Consider the following 25,130-nt stretch of genomic DNA (forward strand, 5'->3'; position numbering starts at 1 on the left):
TTGTTGGCTGACTTAAAGCTAATTGATGCTGCATACTATACTGGCTTGGACAGTAATGGCTACTGTATTTACAAAAATACCATGTAGACTATTTATGTTGACTATCATTACAATGAAGAGCTCAAATGAATTACTGTAAAGACTTGTATCACATTTTTTACATTAGGAGAACAGATGGTCATTTTATAAGTAATACCAGTATATATCACTTGAACCTGGATCATTCCTGTGGATTTTTTTTCTACAATTTCAGGTCTCAAATAATTTATGTGAAGACTCATTTCAGACTTTTGATTACCATAGGACTGTTTAAAGGTGCATTACAACATTAATGCAGTTATAAAATACATCTTAACGGTTTCTGTGGCAATTTTAATTTTTCTCTACTGACAATGAATTGTGCAATCAAACACGCAAACATGTATAAACATATACACATGCATACAATACAAATACAAGAGAACATTGTTGATTGTCTGTACAAACAAAGATGTATTCTTAAAGGATTAAATGAATTTGTCTAAAGTCATACACCTGACCATTAATCATCTTTGTGTGTGTCGTGTGTGTGTATGTGTCTGTGTGTTGTTAGATAAAAATTTTTACAGCAATGTTGCTGGCAACTCAGGTAATTTTTTTGGGTACCCATACAAATCTTCTGAACCACAAATTTCAAATTTGGTTGCTAAAAGTCCAAACAAACCTATCAATCAAACAATCAGTTTAATGCAACATTTGTTTTAACATCAGACAAACCACTAGTCTGTAAAAGTCATACTTAGAAGGTCCAAAGGTAAAGGCCTTGGTGATCTGAAGAGACATTCCCGTTTCAAACTGCAGCACTACTTGGTGTACTTTCCCAAAATAATTCAGATTTTCTTCCTGCACCTTAACTTCAGAGACCTCTTCAATCTTAGCTATCACTGGTGTAAAAGAAAAAAAGAAAGCACAGAATTCATAGGACTAATGATATGACTAGGTAAAGTAGAGTGAATAAGGATGTGGTATGATTTTAAATGATACATTTAGGCATTTACAAAAATGTGCATAGCTAGTGGTTTAATTTAGGAGACTGTGAAAAAATTATGTGAATTCTGAACACAATTAGTGAAAAATTATACCATGACACTAACTCCATCCACTTTCATTGATGGTCAGTACATACTGCATTATATGAAAATCCAAAAATAAAAATAAAACATATTATTTACACTGATTACATGTACTACTTTATTTGCAGCCAAATTTACTGATATACATAAACTTCATGCTTTTTGTCCCAAACAGGCTATGGTAAATTTGTTTTCAAACAGTTCAGGCTTCTTGCCTGCTGGTTAATCTTGGTGACTAAAATTGTTGTAAATTTTTAGCACCTAAGGAGGCAATAAAGTCTGTCTTATTTTTCCATACAACAGGAAATAATCTTTCACTGTCATCGTTGCTGATCTCCAACTGAGAAAGACAGGTTAAGAAAGCTCACAAACAATGCTTCAGCACTGGTAACATGCAGGACTTGAGTAGGTAGCTTAAAGTACTCCAAAACTGAAATCTGCTGGGGGTGCTATAGCAATGTGCTTTTTCACATCATTCTACCACATGCCCACAGGGGCTCATGTCATTGCTTACAATTTATCTGTCATACATGTACTGTATAATAATATTACTACATGGTACATGTACAACAGGTAAATTATAAGCAACAATACCAGATCTAGTGCACATTCCCAACTGTAAAATTCGTGGCACACTACTGTGTGAAAGGCATAATGTACATAATGTTTGATGGCTGAATGCTAGGCCAAATTTTGATGTATTCCAATCTATACTTCACTTTTTGTGGAATACAAATCTTTTTCCTTGGAAGTAAAAACATTTTAACTGCATTGTAGATTAATTATGAAATGGTATTAATCCAGAAGATGAAATGTTGAATGGGGAAAAATTAGTGGTGTTGTCACATGCACAGAAAAGGGTGAACTAAATCAACTTATGATATATGCTAATCTTTCATTCTAAAAAATTCCAACACTCAAAAAAGCTGTCATCATGTAGTTTCCCAATGTCTATGTGCTTTTTGCTACCAATGTACTTCCTCACATCATCCCTGCCACCATGCCCAATGCTAAAATTTGTGGCACACTGTGTGCAAAAAGATTGATGTATATCGGTATTTGATGGCTGAATGCACAGCCAATTATTTTTGGTATATTCCAAACTAAACTTCACTTTTTGTGCAATAAATGTCTTTTCCCTTGGTGGTGAAGGTATCTTCAAGATGCAATGCCAAATGGTAATTCAAATCAGTGTTGGCAGCACATGCATGGAGAAAAATTCTGGTTATTTCCCAGTTTCTTTCAAAAGAATTTGTAAAATTTCTCTTATACATATAGATTAAAATATGCTAAAATGCTTGCTACCAGGCCAACTGTACCAATCAGCTAGAGTTCTACTACAGTCTGACTCTACAGCCCTGTTTGTTTGTATCCCCCCGACCGATTTTAATAATGGAAACCTTTAATGTGATAAAAAGTGCAAGGAACTTAGTCAATTCATTCGCCGATTTACAATTTCTAACCTGACTGTGAGTAGAGTGTCCCTAACACTCTCATTGTCTGCACGTTTCACGCTTAACAGAAGTTTTCAATATAATATACAGACATGCTTGAGATCCATTTCCAGTTCCTGGACAAGTCCATTTCCAGCAAAGGAGTGTATGTACGATTACAGATCTACATACATATGTTCTCTGCTTCTGATATTTACAATGTCGAATCAAGCATAGGAAAAGAATGACAACAAAAAATTGGCCTTTCAAGTGGATTTAACAAGCGGTTTAATTTCTATGTTCATGTGTGCAAAGGGATATAATTCCAAACTCTCAACGTAATGGTAATTTACGGAATTATCCGGCAGTTGCCGAATAGGATTAACTACATCATTATGTTGTCTGATGAAAATAAACTAGCCCATAGTGTACGCAAATATGGCACTGTGTTAGTATGGAAAGTCCGTTAAGCGTGCAAGGTGCAGGGGATGCCAGTATTAGTGCTATTCTGGTCACAGTCAGGTTAGAAATTATAAATCAATAATTCAGTTGACTTAGTTCTGTGCACTTTTTATCACATTAAACGTTTTTGTTATTGAAATTGGTAGTGTGGTACAAACAAATGGAATGAATAGTCAGCCTATAATATCACAACTAGCAGTACCGGACCATTTTGGCAACTGCTGATATAAGGGGAATTGTTGATTTTGTTGGCATGCAGCGTGAATTTGTGAATCTCTGTTGGAAGCCAAAATTGTGAGGGTTCACAGCTATGCAAAAATAGATGCAGAAGATATGTGATTAACACAGAACCTTAAAATCACTCCTGATGAACACATTAATGCTGCGGTTGCCAATGCAGTCTTTATATTGGGAATGAGTAATAAATACCTTCAGTCTCTGAAGTTATATTTTAATCAACCTCTGCCACGAGAACGTATTCTACTATATGTAAAAGAGTTAAGATCTTTATGATTGTGGTAATGTAGTAAACATACCATTAGTACACAGGAACCATTAAGAAGTTCTGTGGAACAAGGTATCTCATCTATGCATTGTGTCATGGTGATGCTGATTTTTACACGCTACAGGTACATGCACAAGACATTGCAACATTGCCCAAAGTTTCAAATGAATAAAGCAACTTTAAAGACATTCATAAACTTTAACATCAATAATGTTAATGATGCCCAAAGATGCCATCATTGCCAGATGAAACAGGAATATCTATGTCTCGCTATTAACAGGAGAGCAAATAATTTAGTGATTCAGATCCTTTAAAATTATTCTAATACATCAATGGCTGCCATCCCCATAGTACAAAAATACTGACTGCTTATGACAAAAATACTGATTTTCAGGAACAAATAATGATTTTTTAAATTTTAATGCATATGTAACTTCTACAACCATCAGTAAAGTAGGATAATAACTTGCTTAATTATTTAATGTCAAACATGCATGTGTTACACTCTTGCACCTTCTGAACGGGCACCCTGTTCCATTTTGGCAGCCCATTTAGAAGGTGCAAGAGTGAAACACACTCACACTCAAACACAGGTTGTTTACAGAAGCCTTTTCCACATCTTGTTTTTTTTCTTTCCAATCATTATAGATTCCAGTGTAACATCTTTCACTGATGTTCTGAATTCTGTCTGATTTTCTTACTGAACTGTTTTTGTTCTAGCACATGAGTAATCCTTTGCAATTTTGCTGTCTGAAAAATGTGTGCGAAATAAATTGCCAGCAACACTATTAACTGAAGGAGGAAGGTTCATTTCTAAATGAAATTTAATAAACCAAATTTCGACTGAATTACATCAAGGTTCTCTCTGGTATTTATATACATCATAAGTTCAGGCTGAGTTGTTGATGATGAAGCAACAAGATTATGTTTATTAGCTTTTTCATGCTCTTGTATGTCATGGACACCTCCATGCCCAATAACATTACACAATTTGCAAAATGTAAAGTTTTCTCCTTTAAAAGATGGTTTCACAAATCTACAAAAGACAGCAAAATTGTCCTTCCAGTTGTTTTCTTGTCTTTCCTGGAGAAAATTCTGAATATTCTGCTGTCCTTTTCGACATGATTAGAAGCTGAATATTATAAAGATGAGATACAGTGACAGCATCAACTGTTTGTGCAATCCAATATGGCGGTTAATGACAGACATGGTAGCCTTGATTTCAAACGATATTTTAGAACTCTATTCCTATATACCTGCAAACATCTCTATCACAATGGAACCAAGCGTCTGTTCTAACAGAAAATTGGAGGAAATTTTTTATTTTTTAAAATATTAAAAAACGTATTTTTAGCAAGATAAAGATTTTACCCATATTAGGTCAAACATATGGTACAAATATAGGAAAAACAAGACACTTGGCAGCTATGTACATCATAATGTCAATTTGTTGACAAAATCAGCAATCAATTTCTTTCTTTATGTCATATTATGAATCTTTCCAGTAAACCTGTGCATGTAGGGATAAAGAAGGGTTAGTTAAAAAATAAAAAAACTGGGGGAAAATAGGAATATTTTACAATGAAAATTTTTTTTATGAAATATATGTGAATTACTGAAAAAATAAACTTTTAAATAACTTGTTTTCATGAACCTGAACATTAGCATGCTCTTATTCACATACTGAGTAAAGCCTTGCAACATATAGTTAGAAAAACTGTAACTTTTATCATATATCACCATAAAATTTGAAATAAATTAAACTAAAAAAGTTGGAACAGAAGGGCCATTTTGGACAAATTATTAAAAACAACAGTGAGTTTACAAAAAGGTAGGAAAAGTAGCAAAAACTAGGGTCACTGGAAAGATATTTTGTAAATCATCATTCAATGAGAGAATTGCATTAGTGATTTATTTTCTCTTTATTACTGTGGAAAAAGGATTTGGAGGGCTAAACCAGACTCACCAACATCTTCATTAACAGTGATTGGTGTCAGCAGTATATCCCAGGCACTACATCTCTTCAGTCTTATCTGTCCTGAGGCTTTGTTGAAATCACACTCCTGTAATCAACATGCAACATTAAATTTAAATTATAATTATATACATATAATCCCATTAGCCTGACCAAACTGTTTAAATAAGAAACTTATGGCAAACATGATGGGCTGATTAACAACATATTAGGCATTTTTCAAAAATATATTTGCAGTAAATTGTTCCCACCACTCATTTTAAAGTTTTTCAAAAATGTACTAAAATAATCTAAGAAGACAGAAAATTTCAGCATTGTTTGGTTCTCAAAGATGATTATCTTTTCTTGAGTAATATTTCTCTGTCAGCCTAAAAAGACGCTTATTCCCAGGATCTATTGGAAAAGACCATGAATATATAATCCCCTATTCTTAGGGAAACCAAACAATATGTATGCATATGGTGTGGAATCTGTATAATATCTGTATAATAAGTTATCTGGTAAAAATGATGATTAAATCAATACTTCATTGAAATTATATCAATTGACTGGCTCAGCTGTTAATCCCCAACCATTAAAGTCATGCCATATCTATCAACTAAACATAGGTTAATATATTTCAAAAGTTATCTACAAACATACCAAGACAACTGTAATGTTATTTGGGGAAATACTTCTGATAAAAACATTTCCAAACTATTCTGCTTGCAAAAAAGAGCTTGCAGACTCATCCAAGATATGCTGAAAACATCCCAGATATTATGAATGATATTAAAATGTTAACAGTAAGTGAATATTTTTGAGAATGTATACACAAGGTTTAAAATGATCTGGACCCATAAATCTCAAGGAACTATTTCATGGTAGAAAACAAGGCAACACTTCAAATTTAACATCAATTTTAGCTAACCACCTTTCTACTCCAAAACCAATATAAAAAACTACTTAAATCCATATCAATATTCAGGGTCACTAATTTGGAACAGAATCTCAAAGAAAGTTAAAGATAATACAGATATAAATGCATTTAAATATAATCTAACTCGATGGATGAAAAGTGAAACCTGTTTGATTACACAAATACATTTCCTTCTACTCTGCTGCCTATGTTTAGTACTGTATAAACACAAGGTGCCTCTTTGGAGCATGTTCGTATTAACTGTCTGTTTATTATATACATATAAAAATATAGATTATTAACAATGTTTTTTTGAGGGTTTTTGTTCTTTATTGTGTGTATAATGCATAATGTATGTAAACACATATATAACAGTAGTCAGCAAGGAGGATTAGTTCTATCAAACTAAAAACTGTCACCTTCTTTAACTAATGTCACTATAATTTTATTTTCTTCTTCACATAAGTGAGGAAACTGCAGCATGTGAGTCCAGTATTTTCAGAGCACACTTCATTTTGCATTAAATCAGAAAGTTATTTTCTTCTGTTTTATTTTATTCCATTATTAAAATATAATATACATCCATATGTTTATCCAGCTAAACAGTCAACACATCTTAAAATAAACAACCAATGATACACTACACAAAGATCCAGTCCATGATTTTGCTTTTCAATGTCTTTCAGTTGTAAAATGAGCAGTTTCAGTAAAAAATTAAGACAGCACATATAGAGGCAGTCATTTGAGCTTGATTTCTTGAACTTAATAGTTATTATATGAACCCTATGTGAACAAACATTTATTTTCTTTTTTTCTGTAATCATATGGTCTGAAAGTAACTATTCACATAGTTGTTTTACAAACACTGTATCTCCACTACTGCAGACCAAAATGTCTATGTCTAAATAAGTTAAAAAACTTTTACAAATTGGAACCATATTCAGAGTATTGTGAATGGCACATCATGTTTAACAGTACTCTGTGCAGGCACTAGTCGAGCATAGTTGAATGGAGATTATTTACCATAAGGTCTCAGTCCCTGAGATCTTTGGTCAAAAGAATGCAGTCTTTAACTAAACTGAACTGTACATGCAAAATCCATTATTTTCCTATCAGACTTTCTATGACCATGGTTTCTGACATTTAGACCCCAGAATATATACATTTCTTCATTAACCCAAGTGCAAGCCATCCAAAAACTTTGGCCCAGTTACTTACTCTGTAACAGTTATTCTGGAAAATTAATTTTTTTAACGAGTCAGTGGCACTGACCATTGCCCTTTTGACCATAACTTCAACAGGCTCATTTCCTACTAAATTGTAAGTCATCTACAAGCTTTGATGAATGCACATGGTTGACAACTGAAATTTATCTGCAGAAACATATGAATAGGCTTATGCATGTGCAAGCAATCCACATAGTTTGTTGCAGGTCTGTGATGTAGAACTAGTGTTATTGTGTGGAAACCTGTTGTGGTTTTTTAAGTCATACATAACTAAAAGGCTTTTTTTTGTTACTCCAAGTGCAAGCTGTTGTTATGTTTTTTTTTAATTTGCATTGTTTGTTAGTTAAAATTTTGTTTAAAAAATCATTATAAGTTATTTGTAAAGTAACACTGTATGTTGGACTTCACTTTTTCCAAAATCAAGTTCATTTTCTATTTGCGCTAAATTGCTGATTTTTTTTTATTTTGTAAACAACTAATACATAGCAAAATAGTCTCTATATGTATGGGTTTAATATTAGGATCATTGTTAATAGAAGTAAACCTGTTTATTTGGCTCTGGGTCTATGTTATTGATTCCACTGGTGTACCTGACATAGTCTAGTTTATATATTTATATATTATAATTTTAGTAGCAGACCTTCTAATTACACCTCTCCCTCGATAACTTAAGCACAATGGGATCCACAAACATAGACTGCACTATAAGCGAGGCGTGAGTTACCGAGGGACCTCCAAAAAAAAAAACTTTGACATTGAGAAAACTGGAGGGGGGGGGGGAGAGCGGCATTTGGGAACTGGGTTGATTACTGACTGAATCCTCATTTTATAATCACATCGATAATAAGTTTTAATAATACACTTTTTCTAATGAAGTTGTTCATTATTCTGTTTAATAACATTTATTTTCAAAATGTCCAACATATGAGTCTGGTTCCCATAATGGTGTTTAATATTATCCTGCCAAATCAGAAGTCCACAAGCAGGGAACTAGACTAACTGTTGATACACCACCAAACAAAATTCCTTCTTTTCAAAAACATGCGACATTTATTTCGTGAGACAATCATCTACGTTGAAACTCAAATTTTTTGTATTGCTCAGTTAGTAAAATACTGAATTCATGAATTCAGTGGAATTAATAATGACACTTCTTATCATCCTTGAGGAAATCTCTGAGTGCCAGTTCAAGAATTCTCTGAAACTCGCTTGTCTGTATCTGTGAAATCAAGCTCTTTATTTTACGAAGTATTCGTTTCACTTGACTGCCTTGTTATCTTTGATCACAGTTATGAAAGAGGTGGTTAATTTAAGGTAGTTTATGTTACATACACAATAACATTTATAAGTGTTTGAGTTTTTGGGTGGGTGGGGAACCAGACAGATGCTCTCCCCACTTGACCCCAAAAAATAAAGTGTTTTTATGTATTAGTGTTACCCCCAAAAGTGTGTATGTTTGTTTTATTTATTTTTAAAGAATTTAGATCAAAATGTTTAGTTTAAAGCAAAATTTTGATGGAGGTATTTTGGTTCCCTAGTGTGTTCGAAAGGGTTGTTCATCCGATAAAGGGATCTGATCCCCCCCATCAGAGTTCGACTAATCAAATGAAGTGAGTTCACCTGACATACGACCAGGGGCTGCTAGATTTTAAATCTGTGAGATTTTCGTGCCTTTTAACTTTTCTTTTATTCCACCTTCTTTATTTGATTCAAAAGACATAATTAACATGATAATACAAAGGAGGCCAGCTTTTAATTCAGTACAACAATACAACAAATACTTCTGGAAGTCAGTTATCAAAACAGGGTCGGCAGTTAATTAGGTTCTCAGAGAAATGCACGCGGACATAGCTGTTATGGTAGATTGATGAATTTTACATTTAATTACAAGAGGACACATTGCATTTATGATGATTACACTTAAAGGGAATTAAAAGATAGAACTAGAACACAAATTTCAATTGATAAAAAAAATATTTAATTTGTATTTATTTATTTATTAAAGTACTGCCTCCACTCAGCGTGAGGGACATTTTCATTTATCAAAATTTCCTTACATATCGTTAATTGCGGTGTACTAGGAATGTCGTTTGGAAAGAAAATGTAAAAAATTGTATGACCTATTTTTAAATTTGATATTTCATAGTGTTTATTAAAATGTCCAGGTCATATCTACCGTTTTCAATGATAAAATGAGCTATACATCAAAGTTTCTGTTACCAATTTTGATCGCGATTTTCTTCAAGTTCAACAAATAGGGGTCAATTTTTGGAGTATTTCAACAAATGGGAGTTATCGATGAAGAGGTGTATAACTAACATTTTATTTTGTAAAGATTAAGAAGTTTCTCTATGGTTATTATCCATTATGTAATATTTTTTAAAGAAAATGTTAGTTATGACCTGAGGTCAAGTAGAAGACTATATAATCTTGTTACTGGAAAGATTATTCCTTTGTGCTTTAACATTCAAGCAGAATCATACTGTTGTTGTGTACAGTATTTTATTTGGAACTGAATACTGTAATTTCAATTAAGGATTTCTTCTTGAATTAATGTATAGTAATCCAACAAAAAAGACTGTTGGCACATCAACACATTACAAGCCACCAGACATCATCAATACTTTCAGTGTGGGACTTAATTTGGATTTCCACTAAAGATTATTCAGAACTTTTGTTAATAGGACTTGTGTCTGTAATTCTAGGATTATTCTGGGATTTAATTTGCAATGCTGTATGGTCTTTATTTTTATTTTCACTTCATCTTCAAGAGAAATTAAGTTATTTGATGAATTTTACAAAGTTTGTTGCTGTTCACTATTTTTGTTGCTTATTTTAAGAGCACAGAGTCTTAAGACTGTCCTTAAATTTGATCAAGTTATGTTATCTAGAAGTAATGACTTGGTGTATAAATCTTTTTTTCTTCCTTTAGTTGCAGTGATATTGACCACTGATTCCAAAACTGAAAGGGTTATTCCGTAAGCCAAGCACAAGTTATCCACAATGTTCTGAAACTGTAGATGGTGTACAACTCAAGTCACTACGTGGAAATGAAATTGGGAACAGACATACAGATGGAAGGACAGCACCATAGCATGAAACACTCCACCTTATGGCAGTTCTATAAAGACTGCTATAATGGCATGAAATATATAGATACCTACATTAAGTTCTAAGAAATTGTTGTATAACTGAAGCAAATTTGTCAAATGAACTTTAACTTTGAACCTTTTATACACAGCAGATTTTGAGGTATACCTCCCAATCATCCATACAGGAAGTTCCAATGAATATTCCAGCCATCACATATATAATCTTCCACAACATGTAATCTGAAACATAAATAAAATAAAATCAATTGCATGAAAGATAAAATGTTACTTGTTAAATGGATAGCTCCAGCTGAGAACAACAGAAACTGCTGTGTATTTATTGATTTATTACATCAAGATAACATTTAGGCTTTTTGGTAAAGATAAAGTGATAATATATTCATTTAGAAAAGAATTCTTTTGGCTCCAAATGAGGATAAACTGATAAGAGATCAGTACAGAAAAGGAATAAATGATATGGTTACATGATATTTGTGTATAATACAATTATCATTAACGTTGAAAGACTGAATGCAGCAATTTTAATGTATCTGCAATGCTTGATACAATGCCTGTGTAAATATAGTATGAGGAAACACAAGCTCAGTTAAAGAAGGGAAATGTCACTGGAACATAATTCACTTTGATTACTGCCACAAAAAGTTGCAAGATCTGTTTACTGATGTAAGTGTTCGCACAGAGTTGTCTCTGACTAAAAGGGAAATTTAAGACTGCCATTAGTCAAAAAAGGAACTCCAGGTACTAATAGTCTTAGTCAAATTATTTCATTACAAAATAAAACTAAATCACAATACAAACCTTCACCATAGTAAGCTGCAGTAAATCCCAAAGTTATAAATCCTGCAAGACAGAAAAAGTGTGTATTCCTTTATAGCCTGATATATTCTTATTGTCACTATCATGCTTATATTAAGAAATTTTAAAAAGTTTCATTTTTACAATGTGCTGCTAGCAAAATGGAATCAAATAATCTGTAACTTTCAAATAAAAATATTAAATAATTCGAAATAAAAGATTCACAAAAAATAACAACAGTGTGTAGAAAAACAGCTCATTATAAACGTAGTTATAATATAGTCATTGTCTCCTTGAGTGCCTCTAAATTCTAATAAAAATAATGTTGTAAATCTCATGAATTAAGGAGTTTATGGTCAGGGTTTATACAAAGGTCATTTAAATATATTTAGGGTATAAGAGGAAAGATAAATCAAGTGACATTATTGTTAACCTCATAAAATAATAATGTACATTTATTTGGAACCTCAGAAACAATGTCAACAGTAAATCAAGGTCAACATTTCTTGTGTATCAGAGACCTTCTCAGTGATCAAATGAAAATATCTAGCTGGATTTTATTGCTTCATTTGGTATGGAGCAGCTAGTAAATGTACCCAGAAATGTAACATCTACCTCTACAACACTTATTGGCCATATTTATACCAATGCACAAGAAAATGTTCTGGAAGTAATGATTCATAAGATTGGTGTAAGTAACCACCTGTAATTTTTCTTGCATGTAAAGGCAGTAGCAGATAATAAATAAAAAAATCCATAAAACCATTACTTTTCAAAACTCTGATATTATTCATGAAAAGTCTTAAACAGATTTCATGGAGCACAGTCCAGATCTTTGAAGATAAATCTTGATGATGTTTTAGGTACTTGGATGGAACTTTTCAAGGAATCAGTGAACAAGCACGTCTTTTCATAAACACGCAAGACAGAAGGAAACCAGCCTGGTTGGATCACCCCAAAAATTTAAGACGTAATAAAATGAAGAGACCATCTAAAATTTGCAAGAAATAAAGCTGAATATAAAATTTAGGGAAATATAATTAATAAAACATTAAGTCAAGCAAAACAAGCACAACAAAACAAAAAGTGCTGTATGGAAAAAGAAATACCCAGTAACATTAAAGCTATTTGGAGAGATTTTACTGAGTCTTGTGCAAGGCACCATAACAATAAAACTAGAATTGTATCCCTCAATCACAAGGACATGCATTTATATTGATGATTAAAGCGATATCTAATATATTTTCAATTACTTTTTGTTTGAATTGCTAAAATATTTCAAGAACCTAAAGCTTCCTTTGATCATCTGGAAAGTGTCACTCTAAAAAACTCCCATATGGCATAAAGTTTTAAATTTGAAAGAAGTCCGGAATTTGTGTCAAAGTACATTTTACAAATGGATGATTGTAAATCCACAGGTCTAGATATGATTGGGACATGGCTTCTAAAGGCATCAGCACCTATTATAGCAGAGATTATAACTTTAATTCGCAATCCCAGTATTAGATCTAATTAATTTTAACAGACTAGGAAAATTGCCAAAAAAAAGATGATGTAAATAACTACAGACCCATTTTTATTCTTCCATATCATTTTAAATTACTAGAAAAACAAGCACATGATTCTTTCATGAATTATTTCAACACTAACAAGCTTATTTATGATAATCAGTCTGGCTTTCAACAGAATCACTCATATGAAACTGCACTCATATCTATCATTGATAAATGGTTACAAGCATCAGATAAAGGAGAAATGGTTGGCACTATTATGGTTGATTTTTGCAAAGCTTTTGGTCTTGTTAGACCATTAAATTTTACTTGAAAAACTAAAACTCTATCAATGTAATGAAAACTCTTTAAACTGGTTTATTTCTTACTTAATTGATCAAGTGCAAAAACTGTCTCTAAATGGTCACCTTTCTGAAAGTAAAAATATTAATTGTGGCTCTATCCCCATACCTCTGTTATTCACTCTATTTACTAATCACCTCTGTTATTCATTCTTCTATTTACTACTGAGCTCTTTTATTCATTCTATTTACTACTGACTTACCCCATGATATAAGAAAATTCAATTTCATCCACTGACCTCCGTGCAGATGACACTACACTGTCTGAGTGAGCATAAAATCACCAATGAACTAAGAAATAACTCCCAAGGTGCTCTTAGCAGACTTGAAGTAAGGTGCAAGGAAAACAGTATGACTATAAATATAGAAAAAAAATCCTATTAGTTACATCAGAGCAAGGCTAGATAGTGACCTGCTCCAAGTTCTATTTCACAAAAATTAACCTTAATATCAAATTCTTTGTGTATTTGTTGATAGTAACACTTAACATGTTCCAAAAAATGGTTGATTCTTAACTTTGACTAAAATTATAATCCTTTAGAACAGGGTTACTGCATGTATATGAACAAGTAAACTATTGTGTTTGGAGCATCTCTACACTATTTGTGCTTCAGGAGTAGAAACAGTTATGGACAGATGGGTGACAGATACATAGAAGGCATCACAATATCCACACAAAAAAAAACTCAAAGGGATCAAAACATTATATATTCATAGTTACTAGGCATCATATTAATCTTCTGTTCTCATGTGCATTGTAGACATTTTATCCTGCAATCTAATGTGTATCTATCTTTATTACAGAACAGATTTCCAAATTACTCTATATTTTCCTGCACATTGTAAATTTCTTGCCTTCTGCAAACTGCATATTAAAAAGATATAAAAAATTCACACTGCAAATGGACTAATTATATATTCAGTGTTACTTAAGAAGTTATAAATGTGATATAAATATTTGTAGAGTTAAAAAATGAAAAGATGCTGATATTTGTGTAGCAGACAGAAACTTCCTCACAACTGAGGACAAATTGAACAATAAAGTGCAGGCTGACCATGATGTATCAAGTACTTTCATGACAGAATTGGTTACAGTAAAGTGTTTTATACAAGGACAGTAAACTCTATAACTAAATGTTTAAGCAAATATGTATTAGTCAAACTTTTATTATGCCCGTTATTTTATGTTTATCTGATTTTACATTATAGTTCCAGGAATTTCTCTTTAAACTGAGTTCTGGAGACATTGTTAATAGTCTTGAGAACCTCCAACACGTTATATTTGGTAACATAACTATTTTCTTAAGTTTCTGTCACATTTGCTCAGCCACAGTTAGTAAATTGTGTATAAAAAAGGTATTATTACATAAAGGTCTGAACACAGCATCAGACTAGAGTTAATCTCTTACGCAAGGTTACAGTGACCAGAGAGAAGATCTGACATCTTGAATCGGCATAGGCGATAGATCGAGCGACTTCCCATCTATGTGCTACAGCTTTGTCCAAAGATCAGAGGAACCCACGAGGAATGGGGGCATGTTCTAAATCCATCCCCACATGAACAATGAACAGACAGCGAGAAGGACATTGTCCGCTAATTTTGATTAGATCGGGTCAAAGCGACATCCAATCAGAATTGAGATGGAGGGTGTGGTAACAGTTTTGATCCAAATTATAACTTCGAACTAGCAAGCCAAAGTTTAGTTTTGCACTGACAGATTGCTGAGCAATAAGGATTACTCTGAGAGAGCCACTTGTGATTTGTCAGTAGAACATAGGAGATTCTAAGGAAAGACAAAGCTTCGTAAAGGTTGGGAAGTTATTTGCTTGATTTTCGCAGAATATTACAGCATTGTAATTCTAATTATGTGTAGTGTGTATATTAGACATGATATTGGTCTTCCATAAAAAAAGCTGAAATTTTTTTAAGGGGGGTCTGTGGGTCCTCCCCCAATTGGGACTCGAGGCACAGCACCCCTGATCTGGGGGTCCAATATGCATTTTACACTCATAAAAAACTGTTAGTAACTGGTGCAACTTATGATCATAAAATAAACCAAAGTAATCATTTGAAAAACTAATAAACTTACCAAAAATGTTGAACTTGACAGCAATAATTTCACAATATTTATAGTCACATGAATTTGTTCTCCAATACTATTGATGCTGAATTTATTTCATGCGTATGTCAGTGTTCACATCATAATTAAGTCACAATAATTTCTCAATTTTTGCAGCAAATATATTATACTTCTCTCTTTCCATAACAAATCTGTAAAATAAACACTGAAGTACATCAACTATATACAAATAATCCCATACATTCACTCGTCTTTTTCTCAAATGGACACAATCTGTTGATATGCCAGTCAAGCTCTTTTTGTGGCTTTGGCAAAGATTTCTTTAGCTTCATTTTTTGTCAGCACTGACATTTGTTGCTCAATGTGCAATTGTTTTTTTTCATTCTCAATGAGACCCTTTTTCCTTTCAAGCTGGTGCTTGTATTGGCAACATGCAGTGTGCATATTCTGACGAGGGCTACATCTGTTCTCTCATGCAAGAAATCTTTCTTCTTATAGTAATTAACTGCGCTTTTTCCAGATGCCTTCTGAGCTTCAATTTTTCCATTCCAGCTTCTTTTGTATGAGTTGTTCCAAACTTTTCCAACCGTGATTACTGTAGAGCAGATGTCAAAAAATGCCAGTCCTCTAGCATTCACTTTTCATACAAACTGACCAACTAAATTTCCATTAATATTTCGCTCCAGCCATTCCCATTTCCATACATTTTCTAAACTTTTATCTATACTTTTTGTGTCATGGTCTCTCTCAACAACTTGGGATGCCATGTTTTGGAAGCATGCTTCTTCTTTCCATTACCATCAGTTTCCATTACATGAAGATTCACTGGATGAATTAAAACCTTTGACCAATCAGAATACTCTTTACGAGAGTCATGTGCTAACTAATATATGGAATGAATAATTTACAAGAGTCATTGCCGAATGGGAGCGGACAGACCATTTTTTAAAAATTGGATTGGAGATGATATAAAAAATGGACTATATCAAGAAAGATCTGATTCAAGTCAGGAGAAAAGTGGAATTCTGCTTTAAAATGGAGAAAAATCATGTACGATATACTAGCATCATTTAGTACGTAGAATTACCTTTGTAGTTTTTAACTTACATGGATATTTGAGAAATGAGTTTAAAGTATTATACAGAGAATTATGTAGATTGTTAGCTTAATGTCAGAATTAATTTGTCATTTGCTAATAGGTTACTTCATAGTAAACTAGCACACTTATTCATGTGATATGTTAGAATTTACACATGCTTGAATTGTGAATTTGGAAAATGACTGAAGTGTGTAAGATTAGTTAATAAGGATGCATGGATATTTGAATATTTGTGTACTTGTATGAGTTGTAATGTAAAGAAATGCATCTGATTGCTGTGATATGGTTTAGTATAATGGGATTAGGAATATGTACTGATGTGATGCAATTTATTGATGTATGTATGAGAGGTAATTGATACCAAGCTTTTATTAAGTTGTTTTACCATAGAAGAACGTAGAAGTATTTCGATGTGAATGAATGTGTGACCAAAGAAATTTAGTAGCCGTTATCTGATGATAGGCTGGGTGTAGTGTGAGATGAGAGAGCTAAGGAAGGTATTTACCGTCCTTGTGTTATCACAGGAAGCTTTTTGAGGGACAGAACCTCCAGTTCAGATAAGTCCAGAGTCTCTAAGAGGGGACAGAAGTGAGACTAGCAGAGCAGTCAGAGTTGACAAGTCTAGTCATTGAAGATAGTCGAGGAGGAGGAGGAAAAGGAGTCAAGGAGGATAAAGTGGAGGAGGAGGAGAAATATAAAGAAGTTGAGGAAGAGAAGAAGGAACCCTGAGAAAGTCGAGAGGAAGAGGAAAAGGAATTGGAGGAATAGGAGAGAAGAATACACAGATGAGTAGAATACAAGGACAGGTGGAAAGCTATCTCACACTACTAATCAAATGATGCAATAGGTCATCACAGGGTTGAGCGGAAGGAGAGTATTTCACTTTTTTGTATATTCAATCATTTAACACTCAGTCTTGCTGCCTGGGGGCTCGTAGTTTTACATCTATCTTTCACTAATTTAACTTCCAACTAAAACTGAACCTGGGTGGGACTTCTATAATAATTTAGATCAAACATTGTTAGCACCCCACCCCACACCAAACACAGTCACAGCATAACAACCTGTTAAGCCACAGTTTTAATGAAGATGTTTTCAAGATACCTGTCTGATTGGCATGATTTTTCAATTCCATTATCCATTCAGGAGGAGTGGCAATAACAAGATTTCTAAGATGGCCACTATGGTGACCATACTGGATATTAGATTGGTACCACTTTCATTCAGAACCAACAAGATTCCATAACAGAGTGTGACCCCACTATAACATGTTCTGATATAACAAGCATTTTGATATAACATTATCATGGCATGGCTCCTGAAATTTCACAGATATGTATTTTTCTTGTTCAAAAAAAATATGTTCTTTCTAAAAAGTACAAAAAATAATATGAAAAAGGTTTATTATCATTTTGGGGAAGGGATCATGTATGAATTCTAATATAAAAAGATCGAAACATAGATCTTGAAATTTCATATACAAGTATTTTTCTTTTACATGAAAAAATACTTTTTCTTCTTAAAAGTAGGAAAAATAACATGTAAAATGTTTATTTAGTTATCATGCTGTGCATTGCTAATGTCGCAAATTGTGAATTTGTTTCCTTATTGGTGACAAAATATACCATCATTGTTGGCTGTTTAAACTTGCATATAAAATCTTGGGTTTGGAGTGGAGAACTTCAGAGGCACCAAGGCACCTCTAGGGGAGTTGACTATTTATATAAAATGCACTGAAATCCATCTATTATTACATAAGCAAATTTCTGTTCATATTCACTAACATTCATGCCAACCCCTGGTGAGGGAAAAGTGTAATCCAAGTAGACAAGAAAAGTAATCCAAGCAGAAAAAGAGTAATCCACATATAACATGATAAAAGTTCAATGAGCATATGTACAAAATGATTTATTTATCCCTCTGGACTTTCAACATCAATTACTGCTTCAAGTTTTCATAAAACACTTTGAGCTTTAAAAAGCAACAGACTCTCATATTGCATTTCAAAACACTTTGTACCAACTGAGACTAGGAATGTTTTGCACACAAGTAGAGCACTAAGTGCTAGGTTACAGAGCCTGGATCTGAATTCAGTTTTATTTTTGTTAACAATACTAAACAATCTCTCAGTCAGCATTAGAATGGTAAAGAACCAATCTTCTTTTCATAACCTGACAAAGAAGAGGAAATTTATATCTTACAGTTATTGGGTCTTTTAGCTGGGAAATAAGATGAAAAAAATTAACTCTGTCCGCATGAAGTACATTGTCAGGTAGAGTGCCAATTTGATACTTCAGAGTTCTCGTTCTAATTTATCAACAGCCTTTCCTGCAGCATGGTGCATCATATGACAGAGACAACCTATGTACAATGATGGAGACATTTTTCAAAGTATAGAATGCAAATCCTTTATGAATTCCAGTCATCACTGATGCAGTATCAGCTGAAAACCCCATACAGTTCTGCCAACTTATGCTTATTCAATGCATTATCAAGCAAATAAAAAAAATGTTTTCTCCAGTGGAATCTACTGTTAATTCTGGTAATGAAAGAAGAGCACTCTGACTTTGCCCTTTCGTCGTCGAAGTCTCTTACATTGACTGAGTACAACTTTTTGTCATAATCACTACTCCTGTCTGTTGCAATACCAAACAGCCCAATTTTCATGGCTTCTGCAATTTTAAGTGAAGTATCTTCTGCTAAACACCTAACAATATTAGATGATATTGTTCTTGCACATGCATATTTTCTGCAATTTCGGAATCAGGAAACATCCGTCTGAACAAAGGACCAATGTAGTCTTCTACTGCTAGGGGTAGTCCGTGTTCTATTAAGAACTTGGTAAATTATGCCTTTAAATTTAGTTCTGCTGTAAATAAGAAATTACCTTAGTACTGGAGTTAGTAAAATGAGCTAATTCAAGGTTTCTTTGTTTTACCACCATGACCAATATTAAAATCCTTTCCACGCAGCCTGAAAGGGGTGTGAAGCTGCCCTAGAATGAAATGCTGTATTGTGTAATTCGTGTAATCATCTCTGAATCAGTTTTTTGTCTTTTCCTAATCCATCTGTGAAATTATTTTTAAAATATTTTTGCTCTAACACACGCATTGACTAGAATAAATCTGATGACTTTTTGTGCCTAATACCTACAGACTGGTTCTGTACTAGATATGAATTAGAACAAAGAATCTTCGAAACAAAGATTAAAAGTGAGAAAACCAGTCTTTTCTTTCCTAACTAAGCCATACAGCTGCTATAAACAGAAACTGAGGTCAAAAACTGAAAGTAGAAACCAGCCTGTTTCTTGGAAATAGGGCAACTGCTATAAATAGAACATAATGTTAGGAAAGTGCATGCAAGTCTTCAGACAAGCATACTCTTATGTCGTAATTACACAGAAGCCATCTGTTATAGAATATGGTCTGTGGGATTAATGGGCTGTTAATAAAAATGAGAAAACAAATGATTAATTTTTTTGGGAGGGGGATATACCAAAAACACATTATCCAAATACAGTTAGGCATAAGGCATAATTTAGTGAAGAAAAATGTAATGATTATGCCAAAAGCGTAATGGTTGGCATGTATGCACAAACCATCCTGTAGTATTACAGGATGTGAATGAATACAGTTTGAGTCAATCATTCTGAATTGCCCAGAAGGTATGAATGGACAAATAAATGTAGATGCAGTGACTAACAAATTAAACTTAGTACTTGCCTGACTTGTTTTAAAATAGGAAAAAAAACCCCACTTGTCCTGAACTAGTGCTTTGGAAAAATGTACTTGTCCGACTTCAAAAATGAACAGTCCAGGACATCGGACTATGAGATTTGATCAGCCCTGTCATATATACATAGCCCTAATTGCAAACAATATCTGTAACTCTCCATCAGTCCTGTTAATGGAAAGTGTCACAAAAGTTCACACATGTTTAATCTATTTAAGAGCAACAAATAAAAATTAAGAATTTTCTTTTTTTGATGGTTTCTTGTCATCTTTTAGCTGCTACCAACTCCTAATCAGAAACTTGTCCTTATTTTATGTTTATCTGATTTTACATCATAGTTCATGTAATCATTAATCCAACACTATATTTTCTCTGTCTCAGTTGTTAGGGAGCTGTTAACTTTCCTTATGGGGTTTTTGTTTAGCTATTATTCTAAAAGCCAGTATAGTATGCAAAATAATAACTGATTAGTTTCAGTATTGAACCTTTCCATATTCTTTTAACTAAAATTAGCTAACAGAAGCAACCGTTACAAGCTCCAAAGCACTTTAAAATGGAATATAGTCTCAGATCAGGTCCTGTTTTCTTTAAACTTGTTGAGCTTGAAAATCAAGCTCAAGCCCAAAGCCTGAACAGTTTGACATTCTCTAATTTAGATCATAATAAGAACAGAATTAAAAAAACTTCCATAATCTCCATAACCTTTATCTTTAATATTTCACAGCTATATTCCAAGAATAAAAATTACCATGATGACCTTTCCATTTTATACATATACTTCAACCCACTATCAAATTTAGCCAATGTTACTAAACATATCTGAAGACAGAGTTCTGAAATGAATCTGAGTTTCATGCACAAACTGTTTTGATAATTCGGAGACTAGATCTGTGTAGTTTATCATCTCATATAGTATTGACTATAGTGCATAATTATGTAAAAGGCAGATACCTCCAAACAGGGCCCAAGAATAAATACTTGGTGCTCTGGAAAGGCGAAGTCTGTCCATTGTTTCTACTTCAACAGTCAAATACGCCATCTTGTTGTACACTTTGAACCACTGTAAAAACTGTAAAAATAGAAAAAAAAATCTGGTGAAGAATGACAAACAAGAAATGTATTGAAAAACATAAAGTATGTGCCAAAGATAAACCGTTCATATATCAAAGGGCATAACTCCATGACCTCTTGGGTCCCCAACCTGATCCAAGGAAAATAGTTCTACACTAAATAGAGGAATGTAAGATTCCAAATATACTGTAAACTGAATAAAGAACTAATGAAGTATAAGTTATGGACCCAGTTGCATCATCCAAGAATGCAACCCATGAGCAGAAGTGGTACAGTGTGACAGGTACATGTGATAATGTTACATTCTAAATGCAATGAAATACATGTAAGTTTAATTTTGCTGAAATAAATTAATGAAAGAAAATATAAACAAACAGTATTCTATCTCATGGTGCAAAAAGCCCCTCAGGGATATAACCTAAAAAGCTTGTTTAATGAGAAGGGAGATACTGATCATTTTAAATCCCAATTATGAAGTGATCTAGAACTATCCGTTGTTTTCATGTGACGTCACAAAACGTATGTACTTCTATATCCGCCATTTGGAGTCCCTAGCCCCGCAAACTGGCACCTAATAGCAATGTTCTTTCCGCATAATTATGAAGGCATGTTTTATTTTGTGCGTAAGAATATAATAATATATCTCATTCTGTTGTGCCTGTCAACCGCACGAGACTGAATGCATGACTTTTCTACTTGCTTTCTTCAAGTAAAACATTTAAATTTCAACTATCTTTGTTATTCTTTTATAAACAAATAGATCGATCAATAAACAAACACATACACAAATGGATATACAAACAAGTAGAAACATGTAATGATTTTCAATTTTCGTTGGCTGAAATCAATCGTTTGGTTATCATTCAAGTTATAAAGCTAATTGTTAATATATAATTTCATATTTCTAAAAGCATTTCAGGAAAACTTCGTATTGACATTCGGCACAAAGTCATGTTCCGTTAGGCATGTGTTTTGTTTGAAAACACTGAAGATGAAACTTCTTTGAATGGTTATCGCTTTCATTCATTATCATCCTATGCCCATCATCTCCACCACAAATACAATATCTGACCATACTAATTAAATTGGTTTGTCAACTGTCTTTGGCACCTGTTGACGTGAAAAGTATTTGTACATAAAAGTTCTGGCATAAAACATGAAATTTTAATTCGTAACTGATATTGTATCCCGAAAATCATTGTCCGGAAATACTCTTTCTAAATGACAAGCTTAGGGATATGATACGAAACACTTAAAAAATGTCAATATTGTCTGTTTGTAAAAAAAATAAAATAAAAAAATAACTGCATTTTTATTTTAACGCAATATGCACGATTATGGTTAAACTTCGCTATTCTGTCTTTCGATATAAGCAAGGGAACTTCCAGCTTTATTTTTATTTTCGTGCTATATGGCACTTAATTTTAAGTATGATCTATGTATCGACAGTTAAATCAAATTATTATCTTGAATATACATGATGACTAATGTTGCCTAAGGTTTGTTAGAGACTCAAGATGGTGGCGCAAGGTGCGCGCGCATTGCATTGTGGGTATTTGCGTACTCAATCATGACGTCTGTGAAAACAACCCATACATGACTGATACACAGCAAAGAGCTCTGAGTAACTAAAGTTTGCTAATTTGGATCTTTGAGGAACCTGTATGGGGAAATCATACTAAGTAAGGAGAATATAGACTTTCAAGGGCCACAACTCCTCTAAATCATAGTGCAGAATACTTGAATTCCAACTCCTTAATGGACACCAAAATACAAACAACATCCTATGTTCAGATATTAAGTTGATAAACAAAGGGCTTAACTCTGTCTAAAATGGACCATATGGTTGATCAAACAATGTCCACAATAAATTGCGACAGAATACGTTGAATGGTTCTTCTGCTATTTCAGAACACAAGCAAAATCCCTTTTGAAGTTATCAAGTTTATATCAAAGGGTCATAAATCAGTTCAAAATGGTGTAGACATGACAGAACCCCACAAATGCTTAAATACATACCCAACTTAAAGAAATATTTGTTTTTCATACAGTATGAGAATTGATCAAACATATATTTAGCAAATACAAGACCCTTGAAATCAAACATTTCTTTTTTTGGAGCAGTTTGAAACGTAACCTTCTCTTCTTGATTCAGATATAGAGCATCAGAATAAATGGTTAACAAGAGAACCTTGAAGGGACTTAAGCTTTACTAGGTGAAAAGAATTTCCAAGAATTCAAGATAAAATAATTTCTTCCTTTTAACTGATTAGTGTTGATACAATCTCTGACATTATTCAGCAATAGCAAGTTTTTTTCTAATTAGCATGACTGTGATGGACATTCTTCATTTCAGATTGGCATCATTTTCATTTAGGACAAAGCAGACATAATCAGAAGACTTATGGTCAAAACCCAATGTCATAATAATCATCCATTCCGAGTGAGTAATAACAAAAAGATTTTCACAACAGATGTCATGACCTTCCTACTAAATGTATGACTGGCATGATTTTCATTTAGGACCATCTAGGTATCATAAGATGTCTGCTGGCAAAAAACTCACGTTGATATAGAGATTAAGGATCAGTAATTTTCACTTAGGACCAAGCAGATGCCATAAAAACTACATTAATGAAAATCAAAATGCCTTTTCCTTTAAAAGGAGTATCTAAAACAAGATTCTCCAAATGAAAACATTTTGGATGTCAGATCAGGACCACTTTAATTTACGAGCAACACAATGTTATAAGAAGTCTTTTGGTGAAACTCTTATGAAGATATGACCACTCTTTAAGGAGAATTAGTGATAAGATTTTCAAAGTAGCAACTATGGCAGCCACATGAGACCCCAGATCTGCACCATTTTCTTTCAGGACCTATTAAATATCACAAGTCTTTTGGTGAAACCCCAAGTCAAGATGACTTTCCATTCAAAAGTTTTTGAGACAGAAAGCTTTTCTAGATGGCTGGTGTGATGGTGATACTTGACTACATACCAGCACCATTTTCCTTTAGACCAAATAGACATCGTACAAGGTATTTTAGTGAATTTATCTCATGCTGATATGACCATCCAATCAGAAAGTAGTGATAACAATACTTTCAAGACGGCTACTGTGTAACAACCATACTGGATGTTAGGCCAGCACCATGTTAGTTTATGACCAACTGAACACCACAAGAAGTCTTTTTTGGTGAAAACCAGATGTTAATATATCTTTCTGTTAACAGACCATTGCAAAAGCTATTCTGATCTATCACCAGTAGTGCTAAAAAAATAAAAATGATAAAACAATGCTTGAATTGTATATGATTTTAATCCTTGTTCTTTTTCTTACAAAATCCTACAACATTTTCTTAAATAATTTTCTACAAATGTAAATCTTCTCGTTGAAACTCTTTCTGTACTAAATTTTAGAGTATTATATGAAAGTACTAAGTTCTTTGTATAGAAAAATGATATATTTAATTATGGATTTATGTAAGATATCTGGTGTACCAAAATTTTAGTGGATGAAAAATTACATGAAATATGGTATAACATATATTATATATTTTGGATTTATATTTGCCTTTTTAGATACTAAGAGCCTACATTTCTTATTATTCAAATGTTTTATGGCAATTTGTTTTGATGATCAGAATTACTGTACAAGTCTCTTCAAAGTATTTCTTCACATAGTGCATTTTGTAACATTTTTAAATATTTACTACTCTGAAAAGAATACCAATTATTGTTTAGCGTATGTGCTTGCGTCATGTGAATAATGAAT

At 33.1% G+C, this 25,130-nt stretch overlaps 1 protein-coding gene across 1 annotated transcript in view; it reads right to left on the reverse strand.

Moving 5' to 3' along the window:
* The window catches only part of LOC149802899 (cytochrome b-245 chaperone 1-like), a 38,007-nt gene that overhangs the window by 10,337 nt on the left and 2,540 nt on the right, over positions 1-25,130 (reverse strand). Inside the window, exons 2-6 of the mRNA XM_089952391.1 lie at positions 21,235-21,352; positions 11,523-11,564; positions 10,870-10,943; positions 5,479-5,575; positions 779-923 (exon numbers count right to left, since the gene is read on the reverse strand). Coding sequence (XP_089808517.1) covers positions 779-923; positions 5,479-5,575; positions 10,870-10,943; positions 11,523-11,564; positions 21,235-21,322 — 446 coding nt within the window. The 5' untranslated portion in view covers positions 21,323-21,352. The remainder of the gene's footprint in view (positions 1-778; positions 924-5,478; positions 5,576-10,869; positions 10,944-11,522; positions 11,565-21,234; positions 21,353-25,130) is intronic.

The sequence above is a fragment of the Sinohyriopsis cumingii genome, chromosome 3 (assembly GCF_028554795.1).
Source record: "Sinohyriopsis cumingii isolate HCF-2022 chromosome 3, ASM2855479v2, whole genome shotgun sequence".
NCBI lineage: Eukaryota > Metazoa > Mollusca > Bivalvia > Unionida > Unionidae > Sinohyriopsis > Sinohyriopsis cumingii.